The 19,383-nt window shown below is 35.2% G+C and overlaps 2 protein-coding genes across 2 annotated transcripts; one reads left to right on the plus strand and one right to left on the minus strand.

Annotated features, from left to right (window-relative positions):
• Window positions 1-214: 214 nt before the first annotated feature.
• On the minus strand, window positions 215-5,855 carry LOC110790138 (protein DSS1 HOMOLOG ON CHROMOSOME V). The gene is made up of 3 exons (XM_021994900.2): window positions 5,700-5,855; window positions 5,468-5,564; window positions 215-614 (listed from the first exon to the last, which is right to left on the minus strand). Exons 2-3 carry the CDS (start codon window positions 5,559-5,561, stop codon window positions 481-483), a joined length of 228 nt encoding a protein of 75 aa, XP_021850592.1. The 5' UTR covers window positions 5,562-5,564; window positions 5,700-5,855; the 3' UTR covers window positions 215-480.
• A 1,835-nt stretch (window positions 5,856-7,690) lies between these two features.
• LOC110790130 (uncharacterized) lies at window positions 7,691-8,483 on the plus strand. The gene is made up of 2 exons (XM_021994889.2): window positions 7,691-7,850; window positions 8,084-8,483. Exons 1-2 carry the CDS (start codon window positions 7,799-7,801, stop codon window positions 8,341-8,343), a joined length of 312 nt encoding a protein of 103 aa, XP_021850581.1. The 5' UTR covers window positions 7,691-7,798; the 3' UTR covers window positions 8,344-8,483.
• Window positions 8,484-19,383: the final 10,900 nt, after the last annotated feature.

Genomic DNA, 19,383 nt, shown 5'->3' on the forward strand with positions numbered 1-19,383 from the left:
GTGACATGAATCACATATTCACCTGATGAGAATAAAATTGAAACATATGGAATATATATAATTATAAAATAGACTAATGTTATTGTTAAATTAAGACTAAGGAAAGCAATTTTGAAAAACATAAATATTAGAGGGGGGGGGGGGGGGGGGGAACTGGTAAAAGGTTCAATATCGAAAAGCAAAAGCCGGAAGCCTAGCCAAACAAAGCCGGAAATCACACGAAAGAAACAAGTTCAGCTAATATAATGGTCTAACGATGTTTAGAATGCGTTTTTTGTCTAAAATTCATTAGCAACTGCAAAGTTATCATGACCACTACCTTCTTCCCCTCCAAAACCATCAACAGAATTTCACATCGCCCGTAATAAAAGGTTTCAGATATTAGGAAAAACTACTACAGGGATAAAAGCACCTCTACTTGAATTTCGAAAAGCTGATAGTTGGATTGAGAATAACCGGAAGCCATCAACAACAGATTGCTCATTTCTTTTCAGCAGCATTGCTCTCGAGTTCCCTCCTCAGTTGTAGTGAGAAATCATCATTGACATCATCATCATCCCAATCGTCTTCCCACTGTTGTGTCACCTCTTTGCCTTCTTCCTTGCTGTCCCACTCTGTAATTTTATACAGAGAACAAAAATGTGAGATACAAGTAACATATATCCACATTGAGAGCACACCATTCAAAAGGTTGTTTTCTTGCCTATCTATCCAAATTTTAAGGAAATTTGTCCAAGCAGTCTAACCTTATTGAATCACAATATAACTGCATGAATTGGATGAATATACCATATTAGGCATGAGACCAGATTTGTAAAGAGTAAAACAAGTGAACAAAATATGAACCATCGCCCATCACCTCCTCCTACGAGGTCAAGTGCATAGCTTGTTTTTCTGCTTACAAAGATTCCTAATAGCAGTTGTACCACTTATCTCACAAAAACACCCAGTAACCGAATTGCCAGCACTTTTGTAGCATTGCCCTTACCATATAAAGCACGTGCTCTAAACATCCTAGAAATACATGTTAATGTCACGCATGAATGTCAAGAATTGGCGACTCTAAACAATTATATTGCATAAGCATCCTCTCTCAGGTCCTAAAACCTACGTACAAATACTACAAAACAGTCAACTCGGATATTGTAGAGCTAAATAGGTTGGCAAGCCCGGATATTGTAGAGCTAAATAGGTTGGCAAACCCGGATATTGTAGAGCTAATACCACTATTGTACACAATTGCAGGGACCTTTTAAATGGAGATGAATGGCTGTAAAGTCGAGTTTGCATCGAGACACACTAACAAGGTAGCAGATAGATTGGCAAAGGTGTGCCTAACGGATGTAATAGGTAGCTTTAATCTAGAATATTTTGAACAAACTCCAGGTTTTGTTGCGGATGTATTTTGGGAAGATAAACCTCCTTAAACTCTCTTGTAACTCTTCCAAACTTTCTTTGTTTTAATCGTTCCAAGATTGCATCAGTGTATAAAAAAGCGCAAAGCGCACTAAAACAATATGAGTCCTAGAGCTTAAGCGCAAGGCGCGGGCTTCATTGAAGTGAAGCGCACTTTTTAAGAATTAAAGATTTTTACTATTATGAATATATATCTTACTAAAATAACCACAAAAATATATAAACATCAGATTTGCTTCCAAAAATATATTACTCCTTGCTTTAACAAAAACATATTACTCCTTGCTTTAACAAAAATAAAGCATATAACATAGTGTTTATCCAGAAGCTAGAAGCTAGAAGCGTATTACTCCTTGCTTTAACAAAAATAAAGCATCTTTTTTGGACTGTTGGTATACTTTCTATTGTTAAGGATTAATAGGGAGTGGTCCAAAACACAATAACAACATATAAAAAAGCTTTCAACGTAAAATAATAATAAAAAAATAAAAAAAAATCAATGAAGCGCCAAAAGCGTGTTTTTTGCACTTCGCGGGCTTCATGCGCTTAAGCGCGCTTCGGCGGGCTTAATCACAAGAGCTTCGCTCAGACTAATTAAGCGTTTTGCCCTAGAGCTTCGAGCTTCAGGGCTTAAGCGTGCTTTAAGCGCGCTTTTTTAAACACTGGCTTGCATCAAAAAAAAATACCAGCTAAAATCAAATTACTGAACAGAAAATCTAGATTCAGGCATTTATCCAAATAATGCACACCTAGCTCCTAGGTAATACCTTAACTTTTATCCGATAAGCCGGCAGTCCTACTCCCACAACTATGAAAATTTTGAATTTCAGATCTTCCTTATCCCTGTTATCTTGTGGACATATTATCTTGGAAAGCAGGTCCAGATCTGAGCATTGGATCACTATCTTGGACAATTAAAGACATGTAATATAGGGCTCTGGATATCAGGTCACTGGTATGCTGTGAGACATTAAAGCTATTGATATTTCTTAGCAACAAATACTTATTGGAAAGAGTTTCAAGGTAATGAGACACACTACCTCACGTGACAATCATATTGCAAAAGAAGCAAATGGTCTCAAGGGGTGAGTTTATGAGGCAAGGGGTGGAGGTACATGCATCAATAATTCAATAGATGCAAGGCACCAGAAACTTAGTTTCGAAAAGGGCATTGAATAAAAACACGATAAGAGAGGAAAGGAAAAAGAGATCACAGAGATGATTGAATAGATTTTTAACAGAAGGCAAAAGTAATGAAGATGAACTAAAGGGTGAGAGAAGACATACTAAGTGCAAGGACAGAGAAGTTATTCTTCGAATCACAGGGTCAAAAACTCCCTGTTTCAAGTCATATTCAGTCACGCACCTTCAATTGAAAACACTTCTCTCCTATTTCTTTCTCTCCTTAAGTTGACAGAAGACCTCATTCAAGTGATATAAAAGGAAATTCTAATAAGTTAAGAGACATAAATGCCCCTTTCTGTGGAAAGCCTACCCTCACAGCTTCTCGTCATCTCTCTCCCTATATACATATATCTCCCTCTCCCACCCCCATACTCCTCCCTCTCAGTCCAAGCCTCCAAGAAAGGCTTCTCAAGAATTATTTCTGTGGCAAGATGGTTGGCATACTAACAAGCTCCCTGTGCCTATATGTCCCATGTGAGTGTCACCAGGTTTAGGTGTTGATTTAGACCCATCACTCTTCTAGCTTCAAGAAAAAAAGAATAACAGATGATACGTATCGCTCCAGTACTAAATGAACGCTTACAGATGGCACTGTTAAGGATTATTTGAGCAATTAGGGTAAAACGGGTCAAAAAATTTCCCTTTTTTCTTTACAATTCCAGCAACCATGAGAAACAGCAGTAAAAGACTAAAAGGCAGGTTTACTACACACCTCAGATGCAAATAGGTCACAATCTCATAGTGCCCCATAACAAGGCATGCCAGAAGCAAGCTATCAAAATCCAGGGAGGGGAGGCGTTCAGAATTAAGACACCCTTATTTTCCGTAGGGTAATAAACAGCATCGTCATTTATTATTATATAAAAAACTTGTAGCTGTCACTTTTACTGAACTCTCCCTTATTTGTTGCAGATATCCACACAGACATCAGAATATGGTGAAAAGGGGAAAGGGAAAGAGGGCTATTATTATTGTTTATTGTACCTTAGCTCTACAAAACTTCTACCTGGAAATCTTTAAAAAGAAAGAGGAGCCTCCGGCTGACAGAGAAATACATCCAAGGATATCCGTGACAGGCAGCTAAAGTAGTAGTATACTAGTATACTCTCTTCAGACAACCAACCGAAAATCTTAACATCCCAACTCCTACCATCATCAATTTAGACTGAAATTGGTAAGTCCAAAATTCTTCCATTAAAACGACATCAAAATTGATTAACTAGCACTTATCATGGATATCAGTCTGACAGACACGTCTACAAGACATCATACGATGGCTAGAGTGCTGAGATATCATAACCATCGACCTTCATTGGAACTTGCTTTCAGGGCATGGACTGGATAAACACCAAATATATTTTCAGGATTGCATCCTGTTTTGACTGGAACAACACAAAACAACCCTCTGCATGGATAAGCTGAAGTAACAGATCCCGGACAACTCATGGATAAGCTAAAGTAACACATCCCGGACAACTCATGGATAAGCTAAAGTAACACATCCCGGACAACTCACTTATTTAACTATCAACATAAACCCTCACCCCCAATATAAGATTGGTATTAGATCGCCGGCGTCGGATCAGCATACCTCTGTATGTACAAGTGCAAATGCATATAAGCTCTGAAGTTAAATGTTTGCATCTGCAATTTGCCTATCTAGTAGAAGTACCAAGTGTAAAACCGTCTTTTTGTGCATTCATGATTATAATAGGAAGGATATGCTCAAGTCTTCTGGGCACCTTGTCACCCCTGATCTCAAAACTCACCCTTTCAGTTATCAGCCAAATCCATCCTGGAGAGAACCCTAGTACCCGAACTCTTAATCTTATCAATTTGGCCTACAATTATCAAATAAAAGGTTTTCCATTATATCCTAGATCTGCAATAATTATTTGACTTCCACTTCCTCATGAAGATTGGTAAATCAAATTTGTCTAGAAGACATCATCTGATGGCAATAATACAGTGATTAAACGTCATATTCCTTGACCCTGTTAGGGAATTTCTTCATGATTGCACTTTTATAGATTGGATCAACACAAAATAAGCTTTCAGGGTGCACTTTGTTTGGATTAACATAAAGGGAAATGGTTCGGCTAGGGTAGGTTAAAGTATCAGATCCCAGGCAACACAGAATCCCTAACTAGCACAACAAGCCTTAATCCAAAATATATGGTGTGTGTCTGTGTGTATCGGTGTATGTAAATATGTAAAAGTACACAAGCATATACGCGCTATGTTCTATGCTTGCATGTGACTATCTAGTGCAACCATTTTCGATTTCTTTCATGATTATACTAGAAAGGAAAATTCTTAAATCTTCAGGGCATCTTTCTCCATCCATTAGAGTAAGCCACATCCATCCTTGTAATTTCTTTCTGAGCGATGAAGCGACTTAAGACTCTAAAGGCCTAGAACAAAAAGTCCAGTGGAACAATTAATACATTTAACCTCGGGCGATGACAGAAATTGAGGTTCCTTATCAATCTAATCATGGTGCTTACCACTTACTCTCTACAGTGGCTAACTAATTGACTTTTATGTCGGTCATAACATCCACTAGGTAAATGACCGTCGCACAGCTCAAACTGAAGGCAGCATTCTCAAATTCATAGTTAAATTCAATTGAAGATACAGCAACCACATGCCAATTGGAAAAAAGCAAGTTATAGGTTGCAAATTGAACAGCTCAATACAACAATTGGGTAGACCTTTCATCACCAAATCGAGAATAATAAAAACCCTAATAAATCAAAACCTAGTCAATTTCTAAAATAACTGATTGAAATTAATTTCACCATAACACATCAACCACGTAACCTAAAACTGAGAAATAAGAGGAAATTTATTTTGGAATAATTACCGAGATCGATTTCGAACTCCTCAAATTCATCATCGTCTTCAAACAGATCCATCTTAGCTTCTTCTGTTGCTGGTTTAGCCTCGTTCGTCGCCATTACCTAAAATGTACAACTTCACTATATGAAACCCTAACTTCCCAAAAATTGAGCTCGCGATTCAGATTAATGAAAACGAAATTAAAATTCAAAAAATTGAAGAAGTTAAAGAAGTAATTAAGCATTCAAATTACTCACCAAGAGAAGGTTTAGAGGAGAACTGAAGATTTCGAGCGAAGAGAGCGAGATTTTTTTTTGAGAGCGCGGTGAAGTAGCGAAGCAGAGCGTTGTTTTTTCGAAACGAAACTAGAAAGAAGTAGACGAGAAGGAAAGAAAAGGATCTTGGATTCTTGGGAAGCAAATCTCTCTAAAAAACTATTGGGCCTCTTCCTAGTGGGCTTTTAGCATCTGTATTTTGGGCTAGGCTTATGACTAATGAGCTTTGACGGCCCTCGTAGCCGGAAGATTTCTTATACAACGGATCCACAGCGTTTAGACCTGTTAAATTCATTCAATCGGGAATAAATTGAGTTAGGTTATGTTTTGTTTAACTTATTTTGATTTATTTCATACAAAATAAATTCAAATAAATTCAGTTAGGTTCAGATAATATAAGTTCAGCAAAAATAAGTTTTTTTCAAACAAAATAAGTTTTTTTTTGAGATAAAATAAGTTCAGTTAAGTTCAGATAATATAATTCAAATAAAAACAGAGTCTTAATTGATATATCCAAAACTGAATGACTCAAAATTCACTCGACTCCGCCTAAAACTATTCTTCAAATTGCTAACAAAGAGGTGAGTGATTTAGTTTGTACTTGAACATAACTTGGCCCAAGTCAAACTTGAACCGAATAACCATTTTACCATCTATACTAATATATTAAAAGGCGTTCTTAAGAACGTATACGTGTCACGTATACCTCTTCTTATTACGCCACGTCACAACTAATCAGCATCATGACATGTATCAAGGATCGAACACCAGACCTCTTTGTTAAAAGTTCAACATCCAACCATCTTAACCAACTACAACTTATGTTATACATTTTTATATAAACATTTATGTTCTTTTTACAATAAATAACAGATTGAATAGAAGTGAATGCAAAAAAAGGGATTGATTACTTAATTTATAAATGCATGTACAGTTGTTACTTTTCTAGATTAAGCCTCAAAAAAATAATTCAGTGTAATAGAATGTAATAACGAGTAAATGGTTGAATAATTATAGAACATATTACATGCACTCGGAGTAATAGAACGTGGAGTTTAAGCTTGAGAAGGTTGTTAATCGACCGCTAAGCTTGTGTGTAACCCCATAATTCTATGACGACACCATCTACATGGACACATTTTTACAACAAATAAATCTGAATAAAAGTCAAAACCTGAGGCAACGCTCGGGCCACACCCTAGTTTATACTTATAACCCCGAAATTGGGTGGTGGAGATACTCCGTAAGAAAACATCATACAAATATAGAATACTTTGACGTTTTAATTGTGCCACATGAGATTAACGACTTTATTAAAAGAAAAATTTGTCAAATATAACCCTATAAACTTTCTAGTTTACGAGTTACAACCTTAACCTTTCAGTTTTGTGAATTACAACCTAAAACTTAATCATACACTTCAAATTACAACCTCGGGTCAAATTCCGGCAAAAACAATCGAAAAATAATGTCATTAATATATTTTCATCCAAATAAATGATTTCTAAAAAAAACAATTGATCAAAAATTTAAGATGATATCGAGGACAACTTACTCCAATATGCACCAATCAATTACTTCTTTTTTTTAAAAAAAAAGTTTTACTTAATTACTTAAATTTTGTGTGGTCTCCTACGCACTATTTAGTCATTTATATCTCTAAGTTATCCTCAATATCTTCACATATGGAGTAGTTGTTTTCATGTGGTCACACTCTTTGCTACTTATTTCACGTAAAACGCAACGTATAACGGTACAAGGGAAACGAACGAGTAAAGGACCAAGAGAAGATAAGATTTATTTATGTTTTCAGATTTCTTATACCCTACTATAGTACTACGTGTGGTTCACAATTTACCGACGTAAAGATAATACTCAGTGCAAACGTGAAACATGCCCCATATATGTACGATCTACATGTCGTTATATTCGTCGCCATGCATAGAAGTTATTGTATGAAAAACAATTAAAAAAGAAAAAAATAGTAGTATAAATAAGAGCAATGCCATGAGTAAAAATGAGCAAAACAAATCCACTTCTTAAGTACCATCAAATCTTGTCTCTAAAGTGTGGCTGACATTATGGGTTTCTCCAAATTTGCTCTCTTTGCCATTTTCATGCTCGCTGCATCAGGTATGCATGGAGTTAATTTCACATTTGTTAATTAATCTTTTTAACCGTTAAATTTCCTTTAAAAATGTATATTATATCGAAGCGAATATAACAAGATCTCACATGATCGGCTTTTATGTTAATTATTATACTCGGGACTAATGTAACAAGATCTTAACGCGTAAAAATGGTGTTATTATGAGAAAATGTGTCGATTTGTGTATATGTAGACTGAAATTATTTGGATTTTGCAGCAGTGATAGATGCGAAATATGAAGCAAGAACCACTGCATCGATAATGACTGAAGAGCTCCTGAAGGCCGAAGTGAAGGCAATGTCATCACTTAGGGAAGTGGAAAGGGCTGTTGCTTCAAAATTGAAGCAAAATGTGATGATGACTGAAGATAAGTGTTCTCCATCAGGGAACATATGCTCGGGTTTCGGACCTCCGGAACAATGTTGTTCCGGCGCTTGTGTTCCTCATCCTATATTAAGGATCTTTGTATGCCAGTAAAAGGTCGGGTTGGGTCGGGTCGAGTCGAGTCGATCATCACCATCAATTTCCTTTGTTAATTATGTACTCCGATTATCCGTACTTTGTAGTGTACCTGTGTACGAGATATAATAAAATTGACGAAGGTGTTGGTGAAGGAATTTTTTTATGGACTCCGGATTCTCGATTTCTGGATTAACACAAGGATTTTTTGTCATTTAACACCTTAAAAAAATTACTTTTTGTAATTAACACCTTATTTATTTTTTATTATATTTAAACACCTTAAAAATCTAAAAATTTATAAATCAACACCGTTTAACGATTTCCATAAGAAAAAAACGTTGATTTTTAATCATGCTATAACTTCCAAAGCATAATTTGATGGTAGAAAGAGTTGTTTACCACCATATCATGCCTTGGGAACTTTAGCATAGTTAAAAACTAATGTTTTTTCTAACAAAAATTGTCAAGTGGTGTTGATTTCTAAATTTTTTTGTTTTTAAGGTGTTTAAAAACAATAAAAAAATAAGTAAGGTGTTAAATTATAAAAACTACTCCCTCCATTTCTAAATGTTGTATCCATTTGGAATCTTGGGGGGGTTTTAAGAAAAATAGAATCTTGATTTGTATGGGTATAAGTGTAATGATTGGGTGTAAGAGAAATGATTGTGTGTAAGAGATTGGAATAAATGAAAGAGAGAGGAAATAATAAAGAAATAAGAGAAAAGGTATATATTTTATTAATAGTAATAATAAATCAGATTATAGGTTCTCTTCTCCCTCAATGGGCTAACATTACCAAACAAAATTCAACTAACATTACCAACAAAAATTCAAGAACATTACCAACAAAAAGTACCATTATCCAAGAACAAAAATCACCAACAAAATTTCACCTTAATCGAACAAATTTAACGAACCCATAAAGTCGAACAAACAATTCACCGAAAATAAACAAAAATCGAACAAAAATTCAACAACCCCAGAAAAAATCAAACAAAAATCAACGACATTCAACGAACAAAAATTCACCAAATTAACCTAGAAAAATCGAATAAAAATTCACCGAAATTACCCACAAAAATCGAACAAAAAATCACCGAAATTACCAAGAAAAATCGGAAAAAAATTCAACGAATTTCACCACAAAAATTGAAGAAAAATTACCCAGAAAAATCGAAGAATTACCCAGAAAAATTCAACGAACCCAGAAAAGTTCAATGAACCCAAAATTCAACGAACCCAGAAAAATTACCTAGAAAAATTCAACGAACCCAAAAAAAACGAACACAAATTCAAAGATTTTGAAGATTTAGAGGTCAAATTCGACCATGAAAACTCTAGATCTAGAATTTTTATGGTCGAATTTCACCATCTAAAGCCTTGATATAGAGTATTTTTTTCAGAGAATGGTGGTGGAGGCAGCGACGGCGGCGGAGGTGTGGTGGTGGTGGTGGTTGCGGCGGAGAAAAATGAAGAAGAAGAAGAATGAAGAAAATCACATAGTTTTTGGAGGAGAGAGACGTGTGAGAGAAGTGTGAGTCTTTGAATTCAATCTTGGAGGAGGAGTGAAATGGAGTTTTGGAGGAGAGAGAAAAATTCAGAAATGGAGTTTGAGGGAAGAGAGGAGTGAGAGGGGGTTACGTTTGAGGGAAAAATCTCAGAAATGGAGTTTGAGGGAAGAGAGGAGTGAGAGGAGAGAGATGGGGGGTTTTGGGGAAGTGGAAAGTAATTAAATAATTTTGGTTGGGAAAGTAAATTAATTAAATATTATGGGTGGGGAAATTTAGGTGGGAATATGGGTAGAATCTTTAGGTATTATGGTAATTAGATAGAAGTGTAAGGGTATTTTAGGATAAAATGTATGTCCAAAAATAGAAAAGATTCTAAGTGGATACAACATTATGAAACGACTAAAAAGGAAACGGATACAACAAAAAGAAACGGAGGGAGTAGTTTTTTTAAGGTGTTAAATGACAAAAAATCCTTAACACAATGTTAGTGGCATTAAGACCACGGGGGACCAACTTGTTCCTAAAAATATTAGTAATATAGTCACACACTCACACAGGTACTCCGTATGCACTTAGATGGTCCCATTGGGTTCGAAAAGGCTATATATACCCTAACGGTATGATACCTTTGGATGTGATTAGTCTAAAATTTTAAATTTTATATGGGGTTGCTATTTTAAATTTAAAATATTAATCTCATGTAGGATTGCTTATGTAAAAACAACTAATAAAAGCCCAGAAAATGTTAATCTCATGTGGGATTGAATTCTATAAAAATGAGATTGGAAACCATCTGGTCTAAGGGCCTTAAACTCACCTATGCTAAACATGGAATTTTTTATTTCAAGATTTGATGGGATATCTGCAACCGAGAAAGGGCCTAGAACATTCAAAAAGTCCAGCCCATCTCCTTTATCCCATTGGGCAGCCTGCTTAGATGTGGTGAACAGTTTCTCAAAGTAGGACACAACATGACTCTCAATCTCTGTTTGCCCAGACATGTTAAATTGATTCAATCTCTGTTTGCCCAGACATGTTAAGTTGATATATCCTTAAATATTGCACCATGATTGACTTTACGTTTCCCAACGTATACTTTGACTCTTAATATCTCAAATTACGTATAAGTAAAAAAATATTATATTTGAAAAATATATGTATCGATACGAATCCAACAAGATCTAACATGACTACAATTTTTCTCAAGTATGAATAACAAAAAAAAAAAAGTCTAGACGTCTAGTGTGAATAGTGTAAAAAACAAGATAGTGCAATATTTACGGATGAAGTATATAAAAGTGAATGAGTCATAAGTTTCATAATCGATACTACTCCGCCAGAAAATGATACTTCGTATTGTTTAAATTGGTACTCCATAACAAAGAAGTGAGTGATTTAGTTTGTACTTGAACATGACCTGACTTGAACCGAACAATCATTTTGCCACTTCTACTCATACACTCCCAAATTAGGTTGTGGTATTTTGATTAAAAGAAACAATACCATACAATACTTTGAGGTTTCGATTGCGCCACATGAGATTTATAATTTTAAAAGGTTTTTTTTAAAGCATAAATTGTTTTCTTAGGTTTGAATTAAACAAAAATGAGATAAGAGGACAATATTAGATTGTTAGGCAACACAAAATCAACTAACAATAAGAAATTTAAGGATATTAGTAGGTAAAATACAAGTAAAAGTTTAAGCATATGTCCTTACCTACTTTGGTGGTGGATCTCATATGTGCACTAACATTAATGTCTGCCTATGAAAAGCACAGCCACAAAGCAATCAAGATATTTATTATTTCTACCTTCTAAATTTAATGATCCCATCTTAATTATAGAGCAAAAGTGACCAATTTTACTAATTACCTATAACAATGCATTAACTCTCACAAGACACAGTCACTGGTACAGTGTTAAGGACTTAAGGAGAGGTCTCTAATACTCCACAAGTTGGCTACATATTGATTCAGCCCTAAGATTGAACTTTTCAAAATTTGACCAGTTGTATCTTTATTGGCTCCTTTTGCAAAAGTACACCTCTCATAAAACATACCTTGTACAACATTAATTTTGACCAAAAATAATCAACAAAATTATAAAATTATTGGTCAAATTCAACCTCTTTGACGGGAAATAGTCAAACTTAATGGAGTAATCCTAATATGGAGAAAATATCAACTACTGTATAATGTTGTTAAGAGTTGTAAAACTTGTATTTGTAGCAAAAATCTCTTACGAGCCAAAGGCTGAACAAATATATTCCAATAACTCAGTTGCATAAAAATTGAAATCATATACAGAAATGACATACATATTATAACCCTATAAATATTAATCAATGAAATAATCTATAATCACCAAGTTTCACAATCTCACAGGAACAACATAAGAGTGAATAATGTAAGACAACAATATTTAGTCTTTTTATTCACGTAATTATCAAAATACCCTAACTGGAAAATAGAAGAAAAAAAATGCTAATTAATAATGTGTGAAATTTATACAGTATACAATAACCAACTGCAAAGAACCTAAGCCTAATATAGTGTTCAGCTCTTTGAAAAATCCAGCTGATAGCTTAAACTTAACTCTTATGGATTCCAATTTGTAAATCCCTACATATTTACATATAATGATAAGAGCTTAATTAATTATACTATTATTACCCCTAAACTGCTTGAACAAACCTTTCCTTATGAACTTTAGAAGCTGCTGCTAAACTCGAAGAACTCGATTCCTGAAACTTCTGCAACATACTGATTAGCATTCTTGCTTTCCTGCTACCATGTGAACTCCCTTCAGTAACTGAATACAACGAAGGCATAATAGCTGGTTCCTTAGCCAAAACCGCTACAACTTCAGCACCACCATTCATACACAATGATGCTAAGATTGAGACACAGTATTCTTTCCCAGATTTTGAAATGGAGGATTTCAACAGTCCAATGATTAATGGGAATGCTGATGTTTGCAGAATCGCGATAGTCCCATCAACTTTCTCAGCTAAACAAGCTAAAACTGCAAGAGAATCAGCTAAAAGGTCTGATCTTTCAATGCAGGAGATAATATCAACTAAAGCTGGAACAATTCCTGCTTCAAGTACTCTTTCATGGTTTCTGTGATATAAAAGAAGCCCGAAAATTGCAGCAATTGCGTTCTTCTTCCCACAGATTGTTCCATCTTTGAGTAACTCAATAAGACCAGGTATTGCTTCTCTTGTTGAACCAATCAATCTCCTGTATTTCTCAACTGCTGAGAGGTAGAAGATTGTGGCTGCAGCAATCTGTCTCGATTCAATCTTCATCCCTCTCCTCAGAACAGAAATAACCAGCATTAATCCGCCTTCTTCAATGATTGATTTCTGCCCCTTTGAATGCTTTGCTAGCTTTAAAATCGCAGCAATTGCATTCTCCTGAGTGATGGGATCAGCTGATGTGAGAAGATCTAACAAAGGAGGCACATTCCCCACTTCGATTAACATCGTTCGATTAAAAATACTCGATTTTGTTAATAATCTGATTTCATAAGCTGCCTTGTTCTTCTGCTCATCTGTACCATAAGTTAACCTCCCAGCAAGAAACTGGGCTAAGAATCTCATGGCCTCCCTTGAAGCTGGACTTGGGGAAACTACATTCCTCGATAATTCCTTGCTTTTTCTACCTGATTTTGATATCAAAATCCCGTTATCAGTGCAAAACTGTTGTATCAGCCTCTTAAGAGCTGAATTTGGGACTAATTCTGAACTTTTAAGCTTCTCCCCTGTCTTGGGGCAGAGCATATGGCCTGAATTCAACCATTTTTGAATTGAAACCCGATCATATGTTTGCCCGGTTGATATTGTAACCGGATCCATCATCAACTCTAGCGAAATCGGGCATCGGAAATCCTCAGGATTCAAGCAATTAAGCATCTCTCCTGGTGATTTAACCACTAATTGATCGATAATTTGCTCGTGGGTATCATCCAAAGCGTCGAAAATGACTCCCCGACAGTAGCACATCAAACTCAATATGCTACTAATTAGGGGAATTTCTCTTTCTTCTTCTTCAACATTACTCATCTCTTTTTCTAGAAACTCGACCTCCTTGTTGCAATCTCCCCAACTAAAAATCACCAGATAATCAAGAACGCGTTTTATTAACCCCTTTTCGGGCTCAAACTCGTTCTCGAATTGGTTTAAGATCAAAATCACCCTCTCCATGGCACATTGGTCATTCAAGCTGACCTCAATCTTCGATTTCCGAGCTTGTTTTCCAAGTAATTCTAGTAGTTCCCTCACTTCACAGCTGATTTCAAGTGAATTTAAACTAATTATATCAAGGGATGTTGCAATTGAGCTAATCAAAACCCGGAATTGATTAGCTACAAACTGCGACTTCATTAAAATGTAAAGCCTAGACCCTTCTCGTGTACAATCTTGAAGTAAAAATTGAATCTTTTGGATTGTAAAATGGAGCTCCGAAAGGCATAAAATGAGGGATTTGGTAAAAAGTGGTTGATCATTATCACGGATTTCCTCGAAGAAAATTTTGAGGATTCCGATTTGTCGAATCACTTCACGGGCAAAGTTTTTCTGAGAAGTGAAATTTTTCGCCTTGAAAGTAGTGATCTCATTGGAGATAGTGATTAATGAAGCGAGAAGTATCGCCGGAGAAATCGATTCACACGGCCGAACCGCTGGAAAATTAAGAATCCGGCGATTATCGGGATCGATATTTCGGATCATTTGGTGGATATTATGGACAGTGAAATGAAATGAAGAAGAATGAAAGAGGAAGAAGATGAAGATGAAGATGAAGATGAAGATGAAGGAAGAACAGAGGAGCTCTGTATTTTTATTTTCTTTTGAGCTAATGAATATGAAGTGAAGAAAACTTTAACAGAAAAAGAAACTAATGTTTGGCGGTATATTAGGACACGAGTAGTTAATTAATTAGGGTTAAAAAATTAATAACAGAGAATTACATAGGATATTTCCCTGGAACACGTGGCAGCCGACAGTGCGGCTTGCACGCTGAGAGTGAACTGACACGTGTGGGTGGACACGTGGGGAGGTGGGGTTGGCGAGGAGATTTAATTCTTGGATCACGGAAACGATGCCGTTTTATGAGGGTTTTGTTGTTACTAAAATGTTTTGCTGATGTGGGAGTTGGACCATAAAACCGACTAGGACACGTGGAAGGTTATGATTCGGACAAGTGGTATGCCTGGTTCGTAGGAGGAAACCTACAGCATGAGAATTTGAAAAGAGACTAGGTGCGTAATGGATAATTGATGATGTAGACATAGGAAGACGCTTTGCGGAAGCTTGTAATTGCGTAATTAGACTTTCTGATGAGAGTTTACTATTGGATATTTTGGATGTCAAACATGTAGACTTTTTTAGGCCAAGTATTTAAGTTTCATTGTCTTGATATTTTTTTATGTCATTATTAAAATTTGATCATTCATAATTTCATATAGCTATCATGAACTAGGATAGCTTGAGGTTTTTCCATTGCTTTATACTCCCTCCGTCCCTTAATACTCGCACCGGTTTGACCGGTGCGGAGTTTAAGATCACTTGAATTGACTTATGAATTTAATAGTGTTAGTTGATAGTGGAGTATTTTTTTAATATAGTTAGTGGGAAATGTGTAAGGGATGGGAAGTGGTGAGTGGGGTATGTGAATTTTTAAATGATATTTTGTAGGGAGTAGTGGTGTAGGTGGGTTAGTAGGTAAGTGTGAGAAATAATATATATTGGTAAGAATTTCCATTTATAGAAACGGTGCAAGTATTAAGGGACGGCCCGAAAAGGAAAGCGGTGCGAGTATTAAGGGACGGAGGGAGTACTTAGTATCATACTACTTCGTTCTTTAATGTTTTTTACATTTCTACTTTATTTATAGTAAAGTATATTTTTTTAGTTATAGAAATGGGATTGGAGTTTTATTTCAAATGTATAGTGTATATTTAAATCAAGTTATGGAGTACTTAACAAAGTTCTCATTTTCTATATGTGGAGTATTTCTGACCCTTTTTGTTTATTTTATTTTCTTTTTTTGTTCCCTTTGTTATGTTATTTCGATTTGTGAGGGACTTCTTCTCAATTCTCTAGATTTTCCTAAATTTTTGAGTTTTTTTATTCAGGTTTTAAATAATCGAGGAGGTGGTGTGATTTGGATTCGTGTGGATTTGGGTATTTTCTTCAACTCTTCGATCCAAACAATTATGGCGCAGAAATATATATATGTGAATGTCTCTACTAGAAAAGAAGTAAAAACGTATGCTCGTACCAAGTTTGAAGCAGTGAATGGTGAGTTATGCTTCAGTAAGCAGAAAATTAATGGTTTTATACACTCCGTAAGTCCGCAAGAGTTATGTTTTTTTCTCATAAATATTTGGTTTATAAATCTATTACTAAGTATATCATTCTAGATGTCGTATGATTCATTATTAATTATATTATTATTTTTCGTATAAAAAAAGTCACGATCACTTGACCTTTAACTAATTACGTACTCCATATAAAACACAGTATAAATACTTCGTAAAATATAATTTCAGATCAGATTAGAACAAATATAAATTAAGTTGGATATATATAAATTCAGATTAAAAAGTATTTAAAAAGTAAGTTGAGATTTAGTTGAATCAGAGTTACGAAATGAAGTAAGTAATTAAGTCAACTAAGTAAACCTTAATTAGCTAGTTATACACATGTGCTTGTTGTGGAGTATAGTACCAAATGCAAATACTTTTTATGCATGGGATTTGGCATGTTATACTAATTTAATTTAAAACTGAAGGAATAAGGTTCGATTCACAGTAAACACAATCTAAGGGGCTTCATTGGATACTTTTTAAATATAATTAAATTAGTAATTACAAAAAAGTTCCAATAATTTGCAGGAAATAATCCAGATAGAAAAGACATACCATGTTGGTAGACACAGGACATTGTTCAAACAGGACAAGCTAGCTTAAACCTTACTAATTAAGAGATGTACGATGGAGTAGTATTTAATTTTGGTACCTGATCTAAGTTTGTCCTTTTTTATTAGTTGATTAATTACAATTAATTAGTGTTCGTACTTGCAAATTGTTCCTATGAGACAAGTTTCTTTGAAGCCACGCTTTGTTGATATCAATAATTCCTAATATTATCCATATACTATAAGTTGTCTTTCGGTTGGTTTTGCATCTTGCAATACAATTTGCAATTTTCGGAGAGTTTTGTTGATAGACAGTCGGTCACTTAGCTTATTCGTTATGGGAATAACAAAAAGGGGTTTGGCTTTTTATGTTTTTTTTAAGGTCACTAATTTAACAAAGCTTTTAACGAGGTTTCATCCTTAAACCAATTGAAAATTATTTAGCAATAGGAGGAGTAATTCAATTATGTTATTTAATTTGATAGACATGGCTTGTTCGTGATGGGTAAAACAAAAGGGGTTTTGGTTGTTTGTGTTTTTCGTTCATCTAAATGTTTAAATAAGAAATACTCTGAATAAACTAATTTAGGTAGCTAGATCAAGAAACATTAAGCACGAGAGAATATTTCCAACAAATCTACAACTTTTCTTTTTTAAATATGGTATGAACAATTCTCCATTCTTGTGCTTCCTGCGAAATTGTATTTTTTTTAAGGAAATTTTGTGCAGCACTACCTTTAAGTTTGGACGTTTTGTGAATTACTACCTTATAAATTTTTTTAAAATTTTTTCTACCTTATAAGTTTGTTTAGGTTGAGTAACACTACCTTGTAACAGTTTCTGTCAAATTCCTCCGTTTGTGGGCCCCACCTCCAACGTTTCCCTCCATTTTCAGAATCAAAATTACCCCTATGTCCCCCCATTTACTTTCCCACCAACTTCTATCTTCTCCTTTCTCTTTCCTCTGTCATTTTTCTTTTCCTCTGCTTTGACATTTATTCTTCTCTCCTTCAATCTCAACCACAAACCCTAAAGCCATAATTGATGATGCTACACTTCTGAATCTTCTTCAAGTCAAGAGATTCTTCTCTTTCTTACGCGCAGTGGTCCAAAATGAGATCTTGGAAAGATGAAAACGACAGGAAGTGGTCCAAAGGATAAGGGAAAGGGGATAATGCCAACGAACCGACAAGGTGGATCCCAAATCAGGTATTAAACAGTTAAAACAATGCGATTTTAGTAGTTTAATGTGATATTATTGGTTAATTAGTTGTTTAATTAGGAATCCCTAATTTTTTAATTGCACTGTGAAATTTTGAATAAAAAACCCTAATTTTTTATTGTCATTGAAATCCACGAATTCATTGTTTAATGTTGTTGGAAACCTTAATATGATTGTTTAAATGATTGTTTAATGTGAATAATGATTAATTGATTGTTTAATTGAAAAACCCCTGATTTTTTAATGTCTAGGGTTTCTGGATTGGGTTTCTGGATTAGTGTTGTGAAATAATTGTTTATTATTGGAAAAATTAGATTAGTATAACTGATTAGTTTATTAGTTTACAGTGATTACATGTGGTTACTTTTTTGTTCGTGTTGTGTAACCAAGTCGAACACTTGGACACGTACCCGAGTCGGGACTTGGACATGTACTCGATTTGGGATTTTTTTAATTTTTTGTAATCACTGTTGATTTGCAGTTAATTTTTTTTTGGTAATTAAAATTGTAGGAATGAGCAGTTGGGTTACATTGATCTTGCAATATGGATGGGGGAAAAGTTTATTTTCAACAAGGGGGAAACTGATTATGTTGGTGGGAAGTTGTATACTAGATTGACAGTGTGGTTGCATGAGTTAACTGTTTTTAGTTTGAGGGAGCTTGTAATGAAAGGGATGAGTGGAACTATAGGGAGGATTATTGAGAATTTCAGTGTATGGTTTAGGCTACATGGGATGAATTTGACTAAGGGTAGGAAGATTATACACACTCATGATGATATAGGGAGGTTATTGGAGACAAAAGATGGGTCTAACAGGGTGATTTTGTACATTATTGAGGAATCCAAACCAGCTTCTATTGGCCCATCTGTTACCTACCAAACTGCCAACTTTAAACCACCAAGACCACTGAAACAAGCTACACAAAGCAATCCTTCTGGGCCACAAAGAACACTGACCCAGCCCATTACAACCAAACCTGCTGGCCCATCAACAGTGACCCTAAAACAAGTGAAAATGGAACCACTTCAGTCAAAGTTTTCCCCAGTTAGGAGAAGCCCAAGGCTTGGTTTTGATCCAGATGTGATTTACATGGGAAAGGGTACAGGGCCAAGTGAGAATCCATCCACTGTAAAAGAACCCAACAAAACCCAATTAAAAAAGCCAATTGCTTCAGCCACTGTCAAAGCAAGTGTTCCTAAACCTATTCCCTCAAATATATCTTCAGTTGATCCTCACACTCCAAGTACAGAACCAACAAAAATCCCTCCTCATACTACCACCACTCCCACAAAACCTTCAAAAACACCTCTGCCTGCAAACCCACCTCTTCTTAGTCCAGATTTGAAGACCTCTACCCCTAGGAGAAAGAGTGTAGCACAGAAGGGGAAAAAGGTC

The sequence above is a fragment of the Spinacia oleracea genome, chromosome 5 (assembly GCF_020520425.1).
Source record: "Spinacia oleracea cultivar Varoflay chromosome 5, BTI_SOV_V1, whole genome shotgun sequence".
In the NCBI taxonomy this organism is placed as follows: Eukaryota; Viridiplantae; Streptophyta; class Magnoliopsida; order Caryophyllales; family Amaranthaceae; genus Spinacia; species Spinacia oleracea.

What these genes read in the sequence shown, in the direction of transcription:
- LOC110790138 (XM_021994900.2), bottom strand. Translation starts at nt 5,561, where the DNA reads ATGGCGACGAACGAGGCTAAACCAGCAACAGAAGAAGCTAAGATGGAT. An exon ending in GGAGTTCGAAATCGATCTCG is followed by an intron (nt 615 to 5,467) that starts GTAATTATTCCA and finishes ATAAAATTACAG; the next exon opens with AGTGGGACAGCAAGGAAGAA.
- LOC110790130 (XM_021994889.2), top strand. Translation starts at nt 7,799, where the DNA reads ATGGGTTTCTCCAAATTTGCTCTCTTTGCCATTTTCATGCTCGCTGCA. An exon ending in TTTCATGCTCGCTGCATCAG is followed by an intron (nt 7,851 to 8,083) that starts GTATGCATGGAG and finishes TGGATTTTGCAG; the next exon opens with CAGTGATAGATGCGAAATAT.